General features: G+C 44.3%; 1 protein-coding gene and 1 long non-coding RNA gene across 3 annotated transcripts in view; both read left to right on the forward strand.

The window, feature by feature from the left end:
* LOC120946921 (alpha-2-macroglobulin-like protein 1) overlaps positions 1–20,089 on the forward strand; it is a 221,074-nt gene extending 200,985 nt beyond the window's left edge. The window contains exons 35-38 of one of the 2 annotated variants that reach the window (XM_040361746.1): positions 13,939–13,980; positions 14,117–14,245; positions 19,717–19,757; positions 19,794–20,089. In XM_040361746.1, the coding sequence (XP_040217680.1) occupies positions 13,939–13,980; positions 14,117–14,245; positions 19,717–19,757; positions 19,794–19,931 (350 nt within the window). In that variant the 3' untranslated portion in view covers positions 19,932–20,089. Of the gene's footprint in view, positions 1–13,938; positions 13,981–14,116; positions 14,246–19,716 lie in introns of both variants that reach the window. The other variant, XM_040361745.1, reaches the window with a different exon arrangement.
* On the forward strand, positions 15,027–17,834 carry LOC120946923. Its single transcript, XR_005750801.1, has 2 exons — positions 15,027–16,339; positions 17,160–17,834. It is a non-coding gene; the product is annotated as an uncharacterized LOC120946923 (long non-coding RNA).
* Positions 20,090–20,881: the final 792 nt, after the last annotated feature.

Consider the following 20,881-nt stretch of genomic DNA (forward strand, 5'->3'; position numbering starts at 1 on the left):
TTCCTGTACCACTGCTTGAAGAAGGTCTCTTCCATAATCTGGCAGTAGGACTGGGAGTTGAGCTTGACTCCATCCTCAATCCGAAAAGGCCCCACAAGCTCATCTTTGATGATACCAGCCCAAACCAGTACTCCACCACCACCTTGCTGGCGTCTGAGTCGGACTGGAGCTCCCTGCCCTTTACCAATCCAGCCACGGGCTCTTCCATCTGGCCCATCAAGACTCACTCTCATTTCAGCAGTCCATAAAACCTTAGAAAAATCTTTCTTGAGATATTTATTGGCACAGTCTTGACGTTGCAGCTTGTGTGTCTTGTTCAGTGGTCATCGTCTTTCAGCCTTTCTTACCTTGGCCATGTCTCTGGGTATTGCACACCTTGTGCTTTTGGGCACCCCAGTGATGTTGCAGCTCTGAAATATGGCCAATCTTGTGGCAAGTGGCATCTTGGCAGCTGCACGCTTAACTTTTCTCAGTTCATGGGCAGTTATTTTGCACCTTTGTTTTTCCACACGCTTCTTTTGTTTGATGATCACGCTTCAGAAGCTTTGCAACTTTAAGAGTGCTGCATCCCTCTGCTAGATATCTCTCTATTTTGGACTTTTCAGAGTCTGTCAAATCCTTCTTTTGGCCAATTTTGCCAAAGAAAAGGAAATTGACTAATAATTATGCACACCTGATATAGAGTGTTGATGTCATTAGACCACACACCTTCTCATTACAGAGATGTACATTACCTAATATGCCTAATCTGTAGTAGGCTTTCGAGCCTATACAGCTTGGAGTAAGACAACATGCATAAAGAGGATGATGTGGTCCAAATACTCATTTGCCTAATAATTCTGCACTCCCGGGATGTGTTAGACACATAACAAGTGTATACACATGATAATGATTGATTAATAAGCAAAAAAAAATATTTATTTATTTGGTAACGTTATTTGAAATCCAAATGTTTTTTTATTATATCCTAAAAGCATCAAGAGATCTGAAGAGGCAAAATATACTCATTGAAAAGACGCACCAGAAGATCCTTCAGAACCAGCGTAAGATGAGCTACCTCAACCAACAAAATGCTCTGCTAGAGCAGCAGCTATCGGGTCAGATTGCGGAAATGCACCGCATTCAAAAACGGATTGAGAGCTATATTTAAATTTATTTTTGTATTAAAAAAACTTATTTTTTGGAAATGTTTCATTTCTTTTTGAGATAGAGTTGTAGGTTTTTCAACACATCTAACTTCACATCAAACAAATCAACATCAACACATTTAACTTCATAATAAGCAAAAACATTTTATACTATTATTTTATTTAACATTAACCTAGGACAAACTAAAGCACACGACACAGACACGACGAACACAAAATAAACTGTTGAAAAATGAACATAACAAAAGCAACAATATATATATATATATATATACAAAGAGAGAGAGAGGGAGAGCAAGAAAGAGAGAGAATGCAGATGAGCTCTTGCAGTCAGCCCAATGGTTGCAGTATAAATGCCGCAAAACAGGGTTTAACATAAGGTTCATTGTTATAGTTACACTTGCTGTTTAGATCCGGTCTGGTAGTCCGGTCTGGTAGCTTGTAGCGGAGGCTGTTGGTGGATCCGCTGTGCCAGAAAGGTCATGAAGCTTTACTCAGCATGGAGGCAGCAGCAGGAGTATTAAAATATAATATAACTAGACAATGCATTTCCTGAGGAAAATGCGAGTGGGAATGCTGAATAGCTTAATTGGTGAGCCCCTTGCCAAAGACATTCACCATAACCACTACACTATCTTTAGGACACACAGCTTCTTTCTCTATCTGCAAAGTATAGAGTATGCTGACTTCCTGGTCGCCCCTCCCCCCTCAATAGGTTTCCCCTCCCCCCCAGGTCAGTGAGGAGGAATATTGCACTGAGGTCAGGAAAGTTATTTATGGAAAGAAATAACATTACAAACGCTTTTAATTCACAGATCTAATACATGATTTAAGCCTCCAAACAAAGCTTAATAAATCCTCAAACGTACATGCAATTGATACAACGACTACACCGTTTGAAATACACGGCCCTTGTAAACGCATCGATATGAAATTTATGTAGATAAACTTAAAAATGTGGCCATTTCTGCGATTTAGAAAAGAGCGTCTTTGTGAGTTCTGCAGCAACATTTTTTAGATAATTTCACATGAGAGTCTATGAGACATAATTTCTGGCTGTTGCTCCAATAATTAAAACTAAAATACGTATCGCAGAATTGGTCACATTGCCATAAACCAGACAAGCATAGCTACGTTTTGATCTAAAAATTGTGTATGAAAAGTAGATCTTGTGGGCGTGAGACCAATTTGTTTCCCCTTTTTGTAAAGATATTTTTAATTACAAAGATCTCCAATGTTAAGGTCACATGACAGACTCTAAATCCCCTCCATAGGATTACATTATAACCTATTGCATTTTTGTGAAAAATTCGCAAAACGTAAATTGCGTTTTCACCAAAAAATTGTAAACGATAACGATCTGAAAAGTCATAGCCGGATAGCTAAATATTTTGTGACCGCTTTAAAGTTTTTTCAGTGTCTGTAAGTGAAAGTATGAAGTAGCTGAAACTTTTGGCATGGCATGTGAATTCAAAGGGGAAAAGGATGTTCTCATTGACTTCAATGTTTAAAAAAAGGGTCTAAAAGCTTAAAATTTATAAAAGTGTAAAAAGTAGAAAAAAACTTGAAGAAGTCCCATCATTAGCTGAACGAGACGAACATTTTTACAGTTGAATGGTCTCAATAGCTGAAAGTATGCCGAAGTTACGCAGAACCAAAAAACTTAAGGAATAATAAGATTACTAAATTTACGGATATCAATACTGGAAATGTTTATTAAAGCATTCACACTAATTAAGATTAATACATTTACGGGTATCCATACTAGGAATGCTTATTAAAGCATTCCCACTAAGTATCACACAGGCATGATTTACAAGCAGTAGTGGTAATAGTAATACATAGCATAAAAACACTTGGGGAATACTTTACAGCATCAGTAGTGGTCATAGTATTCAATAGTGTACCAAAAAATTGGGACACAGGTGTCTTGACTGAGCTGTAATAGTAGTAGTAGACATTGACAATACAGTGTCAAATCACTCGGGCAAGAGGTGCCATGATGAACAGCAGTCTTAATAAGAGTATATAGGGTGTGAAATAACTGCTGACATAGGTGTCTTGACTGGGCAGCAGAAGCAGCAGTAGTAGTATTAACAGTAGTAGTTGATACAGAGTCATATCACATGGGCAGGAGGTGCCATCATGAACAGCAGTAGGAATAGGAGTATATAGAGTGTCAAATAACTGCTGACATAGGTGTCTTGACTGGGCAGCAGCAGCAGAAGCAGCAGTAGTATTAACAGTAGTAGTTGATACAGAGTCATATCACATGGGCAGGAGGTGCCATCATGAACAGCAGTAGGAATAGGAGTATATAGAGTGTCAAATAACTGCTGACATAGGTGTCTTGACTGGGCAGCAGCAGCAGAAGCAGCAGTAGTATTAACAGTAGTAGTTGATACAGAGTCATATCACATGGGCAGGAGGTGCCATGATGAACAGCAGTAGGAATAGGAGTATATAGAGTGTCAAATAACTGCTGACATAGGTGTCTTGACTGGGCAGCAGCAGCAGAAGCAGCAGTAGTATTAACAGTAGTAGTTGATACAGAGTCATATCACATGGGCAGGAGGTGCCATCATGAACAGCAGTAGGAATAGGAGTATATAGAGTGTCAAATAACTGCTGACATAGGTGTATTGACTGGGCAGCAGCAGCAGAAGCAGCAGTAGTATTAACAGTAGTAGTTGATACAGAGTCATATCACATGGGCAGGAGGTGCCATGATGAACAGCAGTAGGAATAGGAGTATATAGAGTGTCAAATAACTGCTGACATAGGTGTCTTGACTGGGCAGCAGCAGCAGAAGCAGCAGTAGTATTAACAGTAGTAGTTGATACAGAGTCATATCACATGGGCAGGAGGTGCCATCATGAACAGCAGTAGGAATAGGAGTATATAGAGTGTCAAATAACTGCTGACATAGGTGTATTGACTGGGCAGCAGCAGCAGAAGCAGCAGTAGTATTAACAGTAGTAGTTGATACAGAGTCATATCACATGGGCAGGAGGTGCCATGATGAACAGCAGTAGGAATAGGAGTATATAGAGTGTCAAATAACTGCTGACATAGGTGTCTTGACTGGGCAGCAGCAGCAGAAGCAGCAGTAGTATTAACAGTAGTAGTTGATACAGAGTCATATCACATGGGCAGGAGGTGCCATCATGAACAGCAGTAGGAATAGGAGTATATAGAGTGTCAAATAACTGCTGACATAGGTGTATTGACTGGGCAGCAGCAGCAGAAGCAGCAGTAGTATTAACAGTAGTAGTTGATACAGAGTCATATCACATGGGCAGGAGGTGCCATGATGAACAGCAGTAGGAATAGGAGTATATAGAGTGTCAAATAACTGCTGACATAGGTGTCTTGACTGGGCAGCAGCAGCAGAAGCAGCAGTAGTATTAACAGTAGTAGTTGATACAGAGTCATATCACATGGGCAGGAGGTGCCATCATGAACAGCAGTAGGAATAGGAGTATATAGAGTGTCAAATAACTGCTGACATAGGTGTATTGACTGGGCAGCAGCAGCAGAAGCAGCAGTAGTATTAACAGTAGTAGTTGATACAGAGTCATATCACATGGGCAGGAGGTGCCATGATGAACAGCAGTAGGAATAGGAGTATATAGAGTGTCAAATAACTGCTGACATAGGTGTCTTGACTGGGCAGCAGCAGCAGAAGCAGCAGTAGTATTAACAGTAGTAGTTGATACAGAGTCATATCACATGGGCAGGAGGTGCCATCATGAACAGCAGTAGGAATAGGAGTATATAGAGTGTCAAATAACTGCTGACATAGGTGTATTGACTGGGCAGCAGCAGCAGAAGCAGCAGTAGTATTAACAGTAGTAGTTGATACAGAGTCATATCACATGGGCAGGAGGTGCCATGATGAACAGCAGTAGGAATAGGAGTATATAGAGTGTCAAATAACTGCTGACATAGGTGTCTTGACTGGGCAGCAGCAGCAGAAGCAGCAGTAGTATTAACAGTAGTAGTTGATACAGAGTCATATCACATGGGCAGGAGGTGCCATGATGAACAGCAGTAGGAATAGGAGTATATAGAGTGTCAAATAACTGCTGACATAGGTGTCTTGACTGGGCAGCAGCAGCAGAAGCAGCAGTAGTATTAACAGTAGTAGTTGATACAGAGTCATATCACATGGGCAGGAGGTGCCATCATGAACAGCAGTAGGAATAGGAGTATATAGAGTGTCAAATAACTGCTGACATAGGTGTCTTGACTGGGCAGCAGCAGCAGAAGCAGCAGTAGTATTAACAGTAGTAGTTGATACAGAGTCATATCACATGGGCAGGAGGTGCCATCATGAACAGCAGTAGGAATAGGAGTATATAGAGTGTCAAATAACTGCTGACATAGGTGTCTTGACTGGGCAGCAGCAGCAGCAGAAGCAGCAGTAGTAGTATTAACAGTAGTAGTTGATACAGAGTCATATCACATGGGCAGGAGTTGCCATGATGTACAGCAGTCTTAATAAGAGTATATAGGGTGTGAAATAACTGCTGACATAATTGTCTTGACTGATCCAAAGGAGTCATGGGAGAAAATCATGTGGTCAGATGAGACTATAATATAATTTTTTGATCATAATTTCACTAACCGTGTTCGGAGGAAGAATAATGATGAGTACCATGCCAAGAACGCCATCCCTAATGTGAAGCATGGGGGTGGTAGCATCATGCTTTGGTGGTGTTTTTCTGCACATGGGACAGGGTGACTGCACTGTATTAAGGAGAGGATGACCGGGGCCATGTATTGCAAGATTTTGGGCAACAACCTCCTTCCCTGAGTTAGAGCTTTGAAGATGGGTCGAGGCTGGGTCTTCCAACATGAGAATGACCCAAAGCACACAGCCAGGATAACCAAGGATTGGCTCTGTAAGGAGCATATCAAGGTTCTGGCGTGGCCTAGCCAGTCTCCAGACCTAAACCCAATAGAGAATCTTTGGAGGGAGCTCAAACTCCGTGTTTCTCAGCGATAGCCCAGAAACATGACTGATGTAGAGAAGATCTGTGTGGAGGAGTGGGCCAAAATCCCTCCTCCAGTGTGTGCAAAGCTGGTGTAAAACTACAAGAAATGTTTGACCGCTGTAATTGCAAAGAAAGCCTACTGTACCAAATATTAACATTGATTTTCTCTGATGTTGAAATAGTTATATTCAGCACTGTAAATACATCAGGTCCGGGGCTTCATCAGGGAATGCATGGCAAGGGACCCTTCAGCGCCCTGAACCGACGACGGGTGCCAGAAAGTCACCGCCGATCCAGGACTCATTCATCTTTATGAATGTGAGTCTGTCCACGGACTCTGTGGACAGACGGGTCCTCTTGTCCGTGACCACCCCACCTGCCGCGCTGAATGTCCGCTCAGATAGTACGCTGGAGGGGGGGCAAGACAATAACTCCAGCGCATACTGAGCGAGCTCGCGGCAGGTGTCCAATCTGGCAACCCAGTACTCCATGGGGTCGTCGGTGCTCATACTGTCAGAAGCACCGACGGACGCCATGTAGTCTGCCACCATGTGGGCCAGCCGCTGGTGGTGACTGCTGCTGCTGCTGCTGGTGGTGGTACTGGGTCGCTCGGTTTGGAAGAACATCCTCATCTCTTCCATTAGGTCCCCTGCTCGGCTGCAGCTGGGTGCAGCCACCTGTTGGGTGAGATGAGGGGGGACAACTGGAGGCCGGGGAGTTGCCTGCTCCAACCGTCTGACAATGGCTGCCTGCAGTTCCTCCATCCGGTGCTGCCTCCGGCTGGCTGGGATGAACTGCTCCAGTTTCCCCTTGCACCTGGGATCCAAAAGGGTGGCCATCCAGAAATCATCCCTCGTCTTGATGGTCTTAACCCGGGGGTCCCTCCTGAGGCATCTGAGCATGTGGGCAGCCATGGGGAAGAGCACAGCCCGCTGTGACTCCTCAATGCTGGCCAGGTGAATGAGGTGCGACTCTTCTTCCCTGAGGCGCTGCTGGTCAAACTCAGACATGCCCAACCCCCGGACTATCGGTGCCCCCAACACCGGCTCTCCCTCCTGACCAGGCCCTGACTCCGGGACGACACCAGCAACCACCTCCTCCTCCTCTTCATCATCATCCTCCTCCTCCTCCTCCTCCTCCTGGTCCTGGCCCTGGTCTCGGTGGAGCATTGCTGACTCCTCCTGCTCCACCAAGGCACTCTCCCCAGCCTCGAGCAGGCGATCTAGTGTCCTCTCCAGCATGAACAGTATTGGCAGCACGCTATTGAGGCCAATTTGCTCACTGCTGACCATCTTGGTCGCCTGCTCGAAGGAGGACAACACTTGGCAGACCTGGTTTATCTGCCCCCACTGCGCACAGGCGATGAAAGGGAGTTGTGGTGAAGCCCTCTGAGTGCCTAGTTCCATCAGGTACTCCCTCACCGCCCTTTGCTGCTCCCACAACCTCTTCAGCATGTGGAGGGTGGAGTTCCACCGCGTCACACTGTCCACAATCAGCCTGTGAAGGGGCAGATTGTACTTCCGCTGCAATTTGGACAGGGACGCGGTAGCGGTTGGGGAGCGCCTGAAGTGGCTGGCAATCCTACGCGCCTTTGCCACAATGTCACTCAACCCTGGATAAGTGCGCAGGAACTTCTGCACCACCAGGTTGAGGACATGTGCCAGACAGGGCACGTGCGTCAGACTGCCAGCATGGAGGGCGGCGAGTAGGTTGCTGCCGTTATCGCAGACAACCATACCTGGCTGGAGCCTCCGGGGTGTCAGCCACTTCTGGACCTGAGCTTGAAGTGCTTTCAGCACTTCTTCTGCAGTGTGTCTCCGGTCCCCTAAACTAACAAGCTGGAGCACGGCCTGACAGCGCACGTGCCCCACACTTGAGTAGCTACGGGGGCGCTTGCTGGGAGGCTCAGCAGCTGCGGAGACAGTGGCTTGAGGGAGACCAGCAGTTCTCCCCTGGACACCCCGGGGCGGCACCACAAGATCGGTTGCCGACGATCCCTCACCGACGCCTCGGAGGGAAACCCAATGGGCCGTGAAGCTGATGTAGCGTCCCTGCCCATGCCTGCTGGTCCAGCCATCCATTGTCAGATGAACCCTGTCGCTGACAGCGTGATCCAGCGACAGGGTTACATTCTGCACAATGTGCTGGTGTAGGGCAGGGACACCAGTCCTGGCAAAGAAATGGCGGCTGGGGACACGCCATTGGGGTTGGGCCTGCTCCAACATCTGCCTGAAGGGGTTGCTGTCAACTATGTTGAAGGGCAGCAGATGTTGGGCAATAACCCTTGCCAGGAGCCCATTGAGGGAACGCACACGTCGGTCTCCAGGGGGGAAGGGAGTGGTGCGGTCAAAGGCGTCTGAAATCGACGCCTGGCGCCGGACGGCAGTGCGGGACACAGACGTGGAGGGTGCTGTGGAAGTAGAGGTCTGGCTGCCGGTACCAGTACCTCTACTAGAGGGAGCGGGGGGGCATGACCTGCTGGAAACAGATGAAGATGTGGCAGGGGCTGCTGTACCCTGCTCACTTGTGGTGGTGGCGCTGCTACCACCACCACGCTTCATCTCCTCATACAACGCCCAGTGGTTTATCCTCAGGTGCTGGTTCAGGGCTGTGGTACCCACCCGAGCCAAACACTTCCCTCTCTTCACCCTCACTTTACAAATCCGGCAGATGGCCACGGTAGGGTTGTCTGCCACCAGGGTAAAGAAATTCCAGACAGGTGACTTCAGCACCGCCCTCCTGTCAGATGGGGTGACGCTTACTTGCACCTGCTGGGATTCGGTGCGCACAGGTGGAGCTGCCTGCTGCTGCTGCTGCTGCTGCTGCTCCTCCTCCTGACACCTCCTGCTGCCATCACCAGTGGAGACCCTGACGATGGTCTCCCTGGTGGTGACCTGGCGCACCGTTTCACCAGGGTGCCTACCTTCCCCGTCGTCACTGACGTAGTGAGCCGACGCGTCAGATGGCAACCATGATGGGTCACCCTCTTCGCCCCCAGAGATGTCAGACCAAGGGCTGAGATGTGTTGGTCTGAGGGAACCACGTGACATGGAGCCTCTAGCCTGGCTCCGCTGTCCCCTCACCCACGCCTGGGTCTGACTAGGTGCTGCTGTTTCCTGCACCAAAACAGCAGCACCAGTTTGAAGGGATGTCTCTGGGATACTGCCAGCAGGTATCCCATCCTCCTCATCCATCCCTTCAAAAAGGTCCTGACCATCAGGACAGAGCTGGAGGTCTGCCTGATGCATGGCCTCCCCCAAGAGATCCCTATCACTGTCGCTGTCGAACAGTAAGATGCTGGACTCTTGGGGGCTGGGGGGGGGTAGTACAGGCAATGGTGTAATGGTGGTACTACTGTGAGTCGGGACCGACGACTCAGTGGCACTGCTGTGCCCCATGTAGTCCACCACTACTTGAGCCTGAGATGGCAATATCGGGCGGCTGCCCGATGGGAAGAACTCCCGGATCAGGCGTACTCCCCTTGCACCCGATCCTCTACCACTAGTAGGGGCACGAGAGGTACCCCGTGCTGGCAGCGATCCAGCACTGGGAGTAACTCCCCTACCCCTACTGCCACGGCCACGGATGCCGCTCATAATTGCTGATATGTGTGTGGGGGGGTTAAACTTTATTGGGGGGGAAAATGTGAACAAAATGTGTTTTTGTGTTTTTTTACAAGACAGGCACGCAGACAAAGACGTACACAGACAGCTACTAAACTATAAGAAAAGTAGTACACCAGACAAGGACTACAAAATTAAAGAAAAAAAAAAAAAGCACTAAACAAACACTAACTTTTTTTTTTTTTTTTTTTTTTAAACACAAAACACAGACACTAAACACACACTAAGCTAAGCTAGATGAAATAAATGTACACTAACAGTGTGTACACTTACTACACAAAATTTAACTAAACTGAACACAAAACTTAGCTTTTATAAAAGCTCTTTAGGGAAAACTAAACAAAATTTGAACTGAGATGCCTATCAAATATCACTGAACAGCGAACCTGCAAGATCTGACAGTAACACAAGATGAACAAAACTTAGCTTTTAGAAAAGCTCTTTTATAAAGCTCAGATCAATATGTGTTCTGAAATCTCTTGCAAATATAACTGAACAGGGAGGATTGCAGGATCAAACAGTAACACAAATGAAAAAAACAGCACAAAACAGCACAAAACGTAGCTTTGAAAAAAGCTCTTGGGTCTATTGCTTTGAAAAAAGCAGTTGATATACTGGAAAAGATCCACTGGAATCACTAAATAGCAATGCTGGTGATGATCTAAATCAATCAAGAACAAAGACACAGGAAACCAGGAACACAGAAACAGCCTCCACACTCTATAGCCAGCTTCTGAATCTGCAATGAAATGGTGCTGGGAGTGAGCTTATATAATGTCCATGCAGGCAGGTTCCTATTGGTTGCTAACCTGTGACGAGTGTGGAAGGAGAACTCTGATTGGCTCTGATGCAAAAGGGCGGAGCAAATAATCGCGCAATATTCCTATTGCCGAATATTCGCATTGCGAATATTCGGCAATATAAAATGATCGCTTCAGCTACTCGGCCCAATGGCTCTAATCATACCAGCAATGCTTTCAGACGTCTATGGAGATCACTAGGATGTGATCTGTTTTAAAAATGAAACTGTAAAAATCGCTCTGATGCGGAAGATCGGGGCGAGGAAAATAATCGCGCGATATTGCGTTTGCCGAATAATCGCATTGCGATCTTTCTGGAAAATTCAATGAACGCTTCAGCTACTCGGCCCAGGGTCTCTAATGATACCAGCAATGCTTTTAGACGTCGATGGAGATATCTAGGATGTGATCTGATTCAAAAAAAAAATTGTAAAAAATCGAATATTCGGAATTGCGAATATTCACCGCGAATTTCGAAATATAGCGCGATTTCTCGAATATGCTATATTCGAGTCGAATATTCGCAATGCGAATATTCGTGAGCAACACTAATCCTCAAGACCTCTGCACAAAATCTAGCATGGTGTCCAGTATCCATATACTAAACCTACTGTTGCTGAGCTCTGATAAATTCAACATTTTATTATAACTGACTATAAAAGTATTTATGGAACAAAAAATATTTGCAGGAAATTAAGATTTAGGTTTTAGGCTAGAGATCTCTGCTTTGGTCATTAGTGTCTACTTGTATATTGCTGCACAGTTTGTCAGACACTTCGTACAGTAAAACTTTGATTTGAGAGTGTTTTGCAAGATGAACAAACATTTTTAATGCGTTTTGCCTTGATATACAAGCGATGTCTTGATATAAGAGTAACATCATGTCACAACTGAGTATAAAAGAGAAGAGAGGAGCCTCTAAGTGTAGCAATATGGTTACATTTAATGAAGGTACAACATTTAGCAACTTATTGCTACACTTATGCCGCGTACACACGATCGGTCAATCCAATGAGAACGGTCTGATGGACCGTTTTCATCAGACCAAATCGATCGTGTGTAGGCCCCATCGTTTATTTATCCATCAGTTAACAAATTTGAAACGTTTTAAAATTAACCAATGGATGCCTAACCGATAGAAAAAAACGATCGTTTGTAGGCATGTCCATCCGTTAAAAATCCAGGCATGCTCAGAATCAAGTCGACGCATGCTTGGAAGCATTGAACTTCATTTCTTTTAGCACGTCGTTGTGTTTTACATCACCGCGTTCTGACACGATCGGTTTTTTAACTGATGGTGTGTAGGCACGACTGACCATCAGTCAGCTTCATCGGTTACATAAAAAAGAAAAACAAGATGCGCTAAATATAAGAGTCAAGATAGATCCTAAAAATCATGACACAATTGATTGTTCGTGAATTTTGCAAACCATAAAGAATAAATAAATAAGCAGAGTCTTTGCAAAAGCAACGTAAGTCCTGATCACCAGTGCAGTGAAGGAAACAGAAAAAAACAGTCCACAAGTGTTGATCATAAACTGCGGTGACGATCCAATAGAAAAAAGAGCCTCCACCATATGGTTAATGTGCCTGCTTACCAGATGTCCAGTGGTCCCTTAATTAAAAGAGGACCCCAGAGAGCGTGTAGATAAACACTGTGGTAGTTGAAAAGTGGATGGGCTGCATATGATGTATATCCCCGTCTCAAACCACTGGATGGAAAACTTGGATGCCGAGTACCATGGAAAACACATAAGGGCCGCAATAGTGTAAAACCATAGATGACATTTATTTAAAAGAAGACAAAAACACACTTACATGTAAGCAGTGTAAAATGGGCATGTCAATTTGGAGCTCCAGCCGGAAGCAAACCAAAACGACCCGTCCAAATAGATAGGAAAAGTGCAATCAATGGGGGGTGATCCGATGTGACACACGTTCCGCCCGACCGGTTTCGCGAAATCTTGCTTCCTCAAAAAACTGGAAATCCGTTCCAGGAGAATGCTTGTAATCCAAAGCACTCGCATATCAAGGCGAGTTTCCCCATAGAAGTCAATGGAAACAAAAATAATTAGTTCTGCATTGACTTCTATTGCATGCAATTGCGCACGTGGCCATCAGCTGATCTCGGAAACACCCGGGAATGGAGTATTTATGAGTGATCCCGAATATTTACGAACCCTTTGGAGTGTCACCGGCGCCCCCGCACCTCTGGCCAAATGCGGTACTGCACACCCCATTAGCTTGACTTCTGCTTGTTTTGTGAGGCCCCTGAGACAAACCTCGCAAAGCGAGTCAGATTTTTTTTTTTTTTTTTTAAATTGCTCGTCTTTCAAAATGCGTTACTCGAAGACCAAGGTTCCACTTGTACTTTTTTATCCTTGGCATTATGTTAGAACTAATTTTCAGATAAAAACACAATTACGATTCTATACCCATTATAATTTTGAAATGAAACCTGTCATAATAGAGGTACTCTCCAAAATATGCATCATTCCTGTGATTGGATATCCCTTAAAGCGGTAGTTCACCCACAATCCCATGATGTTACCATCGAGACAGGCATTGTAGCGCGAGCTACAGTATGCCTGTCCCGATTTTTTTAACCCCGTACTCACCTCGTAGTCGTCCATCGTAGATTCCGGCTCCCGCGGGGAATGGGCGTGCCTATGGAGAGGGAGGATGATTGACGGCCGGCCCTGGCACGTCACTCTCCCCGAAGACAGCCGGAGTAGGTCTCGGCTCTTCACGGCGCGTGCGCACAGGCTATGCGCACGCGTCGTGAAGACCAAGCCTATTTCGGCTATTTCCGGAGAAGCGTGACGCGCCAGAGCCGGCCGTCAATCATCCTCCGTCTCCAGAGGCACGCCCATTCCCCGGTATCTTCGATGGACGACTACAAGGTGAGTATGGGGGGAAAAAATTCGGGACAGGCATACTGTAGCTCGCGCTACAGTGCCTGATTTAAAGGTAAAAGAAAAAATTTTTTTTTTTTTTACTGTCGATAGGGTGAACCCCCGCTTTAATATTTAACCCCCCCACTTTTCTCTGCTGTTCCCATTACCTCCGTTTTACTGGTCACTTGTCATGGTTGTGTACCTTTTCCTTGCTTTTACTCCTTCGCGTTTCCTTCCCTTCTTTCCCCCCCCAACTCACTGCTTCACTTCCCTCCCCCTCATATAGTTATGTGCTCACCCCCCACGCCACCTACTTTTTTTTTTACTTCTTGCCCACCCCTGCCCTCACTACCACCCTCTAACAGTTTTAAAATCTGGGTATATTTAAGAGCAAAGGTTGGTCATTGGAAATGTCAATGTTTATCATGTCTTTCCTGTTGCCCTAATCTAATGTTCTTTTTTTTCTCCAGTGATCAAATCTCACGCTACATATAATACCCCTTGCAGTCAAGGTAAGGATTTTTTTTTCTTCTTTTGCTTGTGTTAGTCTTATCTGAATAGCGGTCACAGCTAAATATAATACTGACCTTCAGGAGATCCCAACCTTAACCTTTCTCGTGACGTATACATTTTTCTCCCCGTTAATAGCTCACTGTAATGCACATGCCGCTGAGAGGAGGGACTGTGGTAAACCAGGAATCACAGAGGAAGAGTGTAAACAGAACCATTGCTGCTATGATCACAGCGTTGTGAATGCCAAATGGTGCTTCTTCCATGGTGAGTATAATCCATAAATAATTCAAAATGTCCTATTACGTAAAGCTGAATCCCAGCTTTACCTGCAGTCTTGCACAGTTGTGGAGGCTTATCTCCTGGGCTGAAATTATTGATTTCATTGCACACTATGGGCCAAATCCTCAAAAGAAATACGACGGAGTAACTGCTGTTACTCCGTCGTATCCCTGGTCCTAACTATTGAACTGATCCACAGAATCAGTTTCCCATAGTTAGGACGAAGATCCGACATGTGTAATTGAATTACACTGTCGGATCTTAGGATGCAGTACCGCATCCGCCGCGGGGGGCATTTTGCGTCGAAATGCCGCCTCGGGTATGCAAATTAGGACTTACGGAGATCCACGAAGCTTTTCAGCTTAGTTTTTTCTCCGTAAGTTTTATTTTGCAAACGCAAAATTAGGGCTGCTTTTACAAGGTGTAAACTGTTTACACCTTGTAAAAACAGACCTTTCTTGCTCGCGACGCGATTTTTTTTAAATTTCAATTTTTTTTTTTGGCGCCGTATCTTTTTTTTTACCCGACGCAACTTTATTGTCCCGTCGCAATCCACAAAGCCCGACGTAACCTAATTTCGCGCTATGCACGTCGGGAAAATTATGTCACGAGCATGCGCAGTACGGCCGGCGTGGGAGCGCGCCTCATTTAAATGGTAATCGCCCCCTGGAGAAGAGGAACGCCTTGCGCTGGCCGGATTTAAGTTACACCGCTCAAAATTTCTAGGTAAGTGCTTTGTGGATCGGGCACTTAGTTAGAGATTTTGCGGCGGTGTAACTTAAATGGAAAAAGTTACGTTGCGCCAGGTTTTTGAGGATTAGGCCCTAAGAGCTTTTCATTAGAGCAAGCCAATAGAGCCTGGTTAATCTCTTGGCTGGAAGACACCAATCACTATCAAGCACTCTCTTCTCCCAAGCCTGATTGGCTCTGGACCACTCATTTTATTCCTTGGATTTCAGTCATTTCAAATGTAGAAGCTCAGTGTTACTCAAAGGAGCCTTCCCAGGAAAAGCCCACTACCCCAGACTGACATTTAGTCCATAGTTGCACAAGTCCCCCCTTAGGACCAGCCTACTGCTTGCATCAGGGCTAAAGGCCCCTGGAAGGTGTAGTAAAGCCGGGTGCTGAAATGCATTCAGGAAGCTATGTGTAGAACCCTGCTATCCCTCCCATCAGTCATGATTTGCCAGAGAAGCACAGAAATCTGATGACATCATTGGATCTAAAGTCAGGTATGTAAAGAAAATGGAAGGGTTTTATTTAAAATTGTATTTTATTGTCATTAGCATGGGGAAGAAGAAACCAGGGAAGACGTATATAAGCAGATTACATTTAAGCTTTAATACAAATACAATTTTATATCTGGTGATTATTGGCTTCACCAACCCTGAGAAATATTATAATGGCTCATAATTTGGTTGTCACTTTTTGACAGAAATTGCAAATGTTGTATCTGGTATTTAGGACTGAAATTTTAAATGAGATGAAAAAAAAAAACTACATATAAAGATAACAAATGTCTTATTTTTGCCAAAGGTGTAAATAAAAATATTAAGGCATGTGAAATTAAAGTGGTTCTAAAGGCTCAAGGTTTTTTACCTCCATGCGTACTATGCATGAAGTTAAAAAAAAAAAAATATGCAGCAGCCCCCCAATACTTACCTAAACACGATCTTCCTCCAGTGCTGTGCACGAGAGCCTCTGCTCTTTGGGGACTCTCCCTCATTGGCTAAGACAGCAGCAGGAACCATTGGCTCCCGCTGCTGTCAATCACAGCCAGTGAGCCAATGAGGAGATACAGGAGCAACCTGAGTCACGGCTCTTTGTGTGAATGGACACGCAGAGCAGCAGCTTGGAAGCGAGACTGCTTGGGTGCCCCCATTGCTAGTTGCTTGCTCTGTGGGCACTCGGCAGAAGAGAGGGGGCCAGGAGCACTGGCGGGGGACCCGGGAAGAGGAAGATCGGGGCTGCTCTGTGCAAAACTATGCACAGAGCAGGTAAGTATAACATGTTCATTTTAATGTTAACAAAATCTGAAGCTTTAATATCACTGTAATACGCTGAATACCATCATTGCAGGTAGGGTTGTCCAGATACCGATACCAGTATCGGTATCGGGACCAATACCGAGTATTTGCGGGAGTACTCGTACTCGCGCAAATACCCCCGATACCTAAATAGAATACTTTCCCCCCCCTTCCCCCCCCCGCCGCTGCCGCATCGCGCCGCCGCATCGAGGGACATGGCTAGAGGGACATTGCTGCATATGTGAGGGACATGGCTAGAGGGACATTGCTGCATATGTGAGGGACATGGCTGCATATGTGAGGGACATGGCTAGAGGGACATTGCTGCATATGTGAGGGACATGGCTAGAGGGACATTGCTGCATATGTGAGGGACATGGCTAGAGGGACATTGCTGCATATGTGAGGGACATGGCTAGAGGGACATGGCTGCATATGTGAGGGACATGGCTAGAGGGACATGGCTGCATATGTGAGGGACATGGCTGCATATGTGAGGGACATGGCTGCATATGTGAGGGACATGGCTGCATATGTGAGGGACATGGCTAGAGGGACATGGCTGCATATGTAAGGGACATGGCTAGAGGGACATTGCTGCATATGTGAGGGACATGGCTGCATATGTGAGGGACATGGCTGCATATGTGAGGGACATGGCTAGAGGGACATGGCTGCATATGTGAGGGAAATGGCTAGAGGGACATGGCTGCATATGTGGGGGACATGGCTGCATATGGGGGGGACATGGCTGCATTTGGGGACACATTTAAAAAAAGTATCGGTATTCGGTATCGGCGACTACTTGAAAAAAAGTATCGGTACTTGTACTCGGTCCTAAAAAAGTGGTATCGGGACAACCCTAATTGCAGGTATTAACCTCATACAGTTCTCAGAATATATATATTTTTTAATTGTGATAACAGAGCAAACATGTTAAGTATTTAAACATTTTAAAGGAATGGTCCCTGCTATAACTTTCAGTCAGGAATACCAACTTTGATGAGGGCAGTTAAAGTCAGGGCGGTTAAACTCTCAGTTTAAAAATGAAACCAAATCTGAAGGGCACAAAGAAACATTTCCGGCTAGCAGAAAATTTGTAGAGCAAGTTTTAAGAACTTTAAACGTTTTAAAAATGTCTGGCATGTTTGCTGTAAGCTTTCAGTTAACAGGTAGAAAATATACCTTTCTCAAAAAAAGCACATTTGCTGATTTTCTTGGTGCCTTACTTTACTTCTATTAAGGTTCTTTACAGTACAAACAAGGAAGCTTAGAAATCTCTGCAGTGTATTAATATGGCAAGTGGAAAAAACTTTGTGAGCTTCTACACTCCTACCCTACAGTGAAAATCAAGCAAAATATAAAATATTAATAAAATAAAATAATAAAAATGTATTTGAATATGAAATTGTGAAAATAAAATAAAAAAAACAGCTGCCAACACTACCCACACTTCCCAAATGTGACAATACAAACTGATATAACAAATGTGTAGTGCTAAAAATAAAATGAAAATAGCAGTAAATATAAAAAAAAAAAAAAAAAAAATTAAATAACTATTAAACTAATAACTAGACACATATGACCTATGATATAATAATAATACGATCAAACACAAATCCTCAATGATATAAAAAAAGTCCATTATAAAAACATAGACATAAAACGTGCTGGTAATATCTTCATGCAGTGTCCAAAAGTATATATATAAAAAATATTTATTTAAATGTAATGTTTGATCTTGTTATTATTATTATATCATAGGTTATATGTGTCTAGTTATTCAGCGAGCCGCTGAGAGCCTGAGACGGCCACTCCCCGTCCATCCACAGCTCAGCGCTCCAGTGAGCACGGGGGGGGGGGGGGGGGAGCTCTTTTGTTCGGGGAGCTGTGAGAACCGAGCCATCTTCGGTGTTCGATCACTCGTTTATTAGTGCAGAGGCCGCGGGGGACAGATGCAGCATCGGTCCAATGCTGCATCCACCTAGGTCAGTATGATGATTAAAAAACAAAACAAAAAACATGATTTCGATGGAGTCGCCTTCCAGGATCTTCCAGACAGTCATCCAGAACAGCCGTTTCTAGTGCTCTTTTGTCGTGAGCAAATGGATTGTTTAAGTCTTTTCCACTCCTCCTATTTACTGTAGCATCATTTTTTCTGCCCTGAGCTTCAGTTCTTTAGGTATATTAGCATTTAAGTAGGGGAGGCCATAAAAACCTAGATTAATTCTGGTGTGGAGGTATTTTAGTGGCCTTCACAGTGTCCTGACCTCAACCCCACCTAATGCCTTTGGAATGAAATGGAGTGTCATTTTCAAGTTAGGTCTTTATTATTATCATATTATTATTATTATTATTATTATTATTATTATTATATTATTATACAGGATTTATATAGCGCCAACAGTTTGCGCAGCGCTTTACAGCATCAGGGAAGACAGTACAGTTGCAATACAATTCAATACAGGAGGGATCAAAGGGCCCTGCTCGTTAGAGCTTACAATCTAGAAGGTCTTTTCATCCAATATCAGTACCTGACCTCACATATGTGCTTTTGGCTGAATGAGCACAAATTCTCGCATACACACCACTCTAGGGAGAAAGAATGGTGGCTGTTATAGCTGCATCCTCAAGCCCATGGTTTTGGAAAGGGATGTCCAAAAAGCTCATATACTGTAGGTGTTAACATTTGGCCATGTAATGTACCGCACAGGTAGAGTGGTAAAAGGAGGCAGACAGAATGAATACCAGATGTATACCTGTCTTTAAAGCGGAGTTCCGGCCACAATTTCACTTTTTAAATATAAATACCCCTGTAATACACAAGCTTAATGTATTCTTGTAAAGTTAGTCTGTAAACTAAGGTCCGTTTTGTTAGGTTGTTACAGCATTTAGACACTTTATAAAATAGAAATTGACTGGGGCCATCTTAAGTGTGGGCATCATGAAGCCAGACTGTATGACTTCCTGGATTTCAGCCTTGCAGATCTCGCACATGCTCAGTGCTGCACAAGCAGTGTATTAGGTTTCAGATCAGGTTTCAGCACCTGTACTGTCCAAGTCACATGATTCTTCGAGACTGGGGAGTGCACAGACTCCTGGAAAGTTACACCCACTACATTCCCAGGAGTCTGTGCGGTGTAGGTTAGGAAGCTTAAGCACCTAGGTGCAGGAAGTGGGAAGATTAACTATTCTGCCTAGCAACAACACTTTGAAGGCATCTAAAAAAAAATGTTTTTTCTTAAAGGACTAATGACATTTTTTTAAAACTACTGATGTAATGTTATATTTATGGGTGGAACTCCACTTTAAAGTGTATGGATGAATATCTCTTCTGTTAGTGGCTAATGTATTACTTTTCATTTATCACTAGATTATTAATTAAGCTCTTAACAATATCCAATGCACATTCTCTTTTTTTTTCAACAGATTACAATATCATAGAGGCCATAGAAGCTCACCCTAGCCAGGAAACCCATCATTCACATGAAGCTCACCCTAGCCAGGAAACCCATCATTCACATGAAGCTCACCCTAGCCAGGAAACCCATCATTCACAAGAAGCTCACCCTAGCCAGGAAACCCATCATTCACACGAAGCTCACCCTAGCCAGGAAACCCAGCAAACACAAGAAGCTCACTAATCAGAAAATAGTGTCTATAAAGACCAAACAGCAAAATAATCCTCTTTTCTTGACATCTTTGTCAATAGAAAACAGTGAGGAAAATCTTAAATAAGCTGCTGTTATATGAATTATGTTTCTGATCTGTAATGGAAACCTTAATAAAACTATAGACACTCTGCCCAGATGTTGTGTATTAATTTGAAGGTCATTAACACATCTCGTCTCAGTTTCTTATCTTTGTGTGGTTACCTTTTACCTTTGCCCTTATGTGGTTATATTTACCTTTGCCCTTGTGTGGTTATCTTTACCTTTGCCCTTGTGTGGTTATCTTTACCTTTGCCCTTGTGTGGTTATCTTTACCTGTGCCCTTGTGTGGTTATCTTTGCCAATAGTTCACTTGTAGTGTATGTTAGACTGGTTACCTTGAGTTTTGCCTGTGGTATTATGAATCGGATTTCCTGCAAAAAAACTTAGGAGGGGTTGCTGAATATAGTGGTTCACCCTGCCCAGCCAGACATCCATCTCTTAGTCACTCGGAGACATAAACTAGTCCATAGCTTTGTTCTGTTATTGTATTTGAGGGGATTAAACTTGGATTGGAATTTGGGAATTATGGGATGCCCAGGAATTTTCAATGCAAATTTGCTTGGGACTCCTATATGCACACTAGTAAGGATGAGCACCAGAACCTGCGAACAGACCAAAAGTTTGTGTGAACTTTAGAACTCCGTTAAAGTCTATGGGACTCGGACGTTTGAAATCTAAAGTGCTAATTTTAAAGGCTAATATGCAAGTTATTGTCCCAAAAAGTGTTTGAGGATCTGGGTCCTGCCCCAGGGGACATGTATCAATGCAAAAAAAAGTTTTTGGGAGCAGTGAATTTAATAATGCTTAAAGTGAAACAATAACAGTTAAATATTCCGTACCTAGGGGGTGGTGTATAGTATGCCTGTAAAGCAGCGCATGTT

The sequence above is a fragment of the Rana temporaria genome, chromosome 8 (genome assembly GCF_905171775.1).
Source record: "Rana temporaria chromosome 8, aRanTem1.1, whole genome shotgun sequence".
NCBI classification, from domain to species: Eukaryota; Metazoa; Chordata; class Amphibia; order Anura; family Ranidae; genus Rana; species Rana temporaria.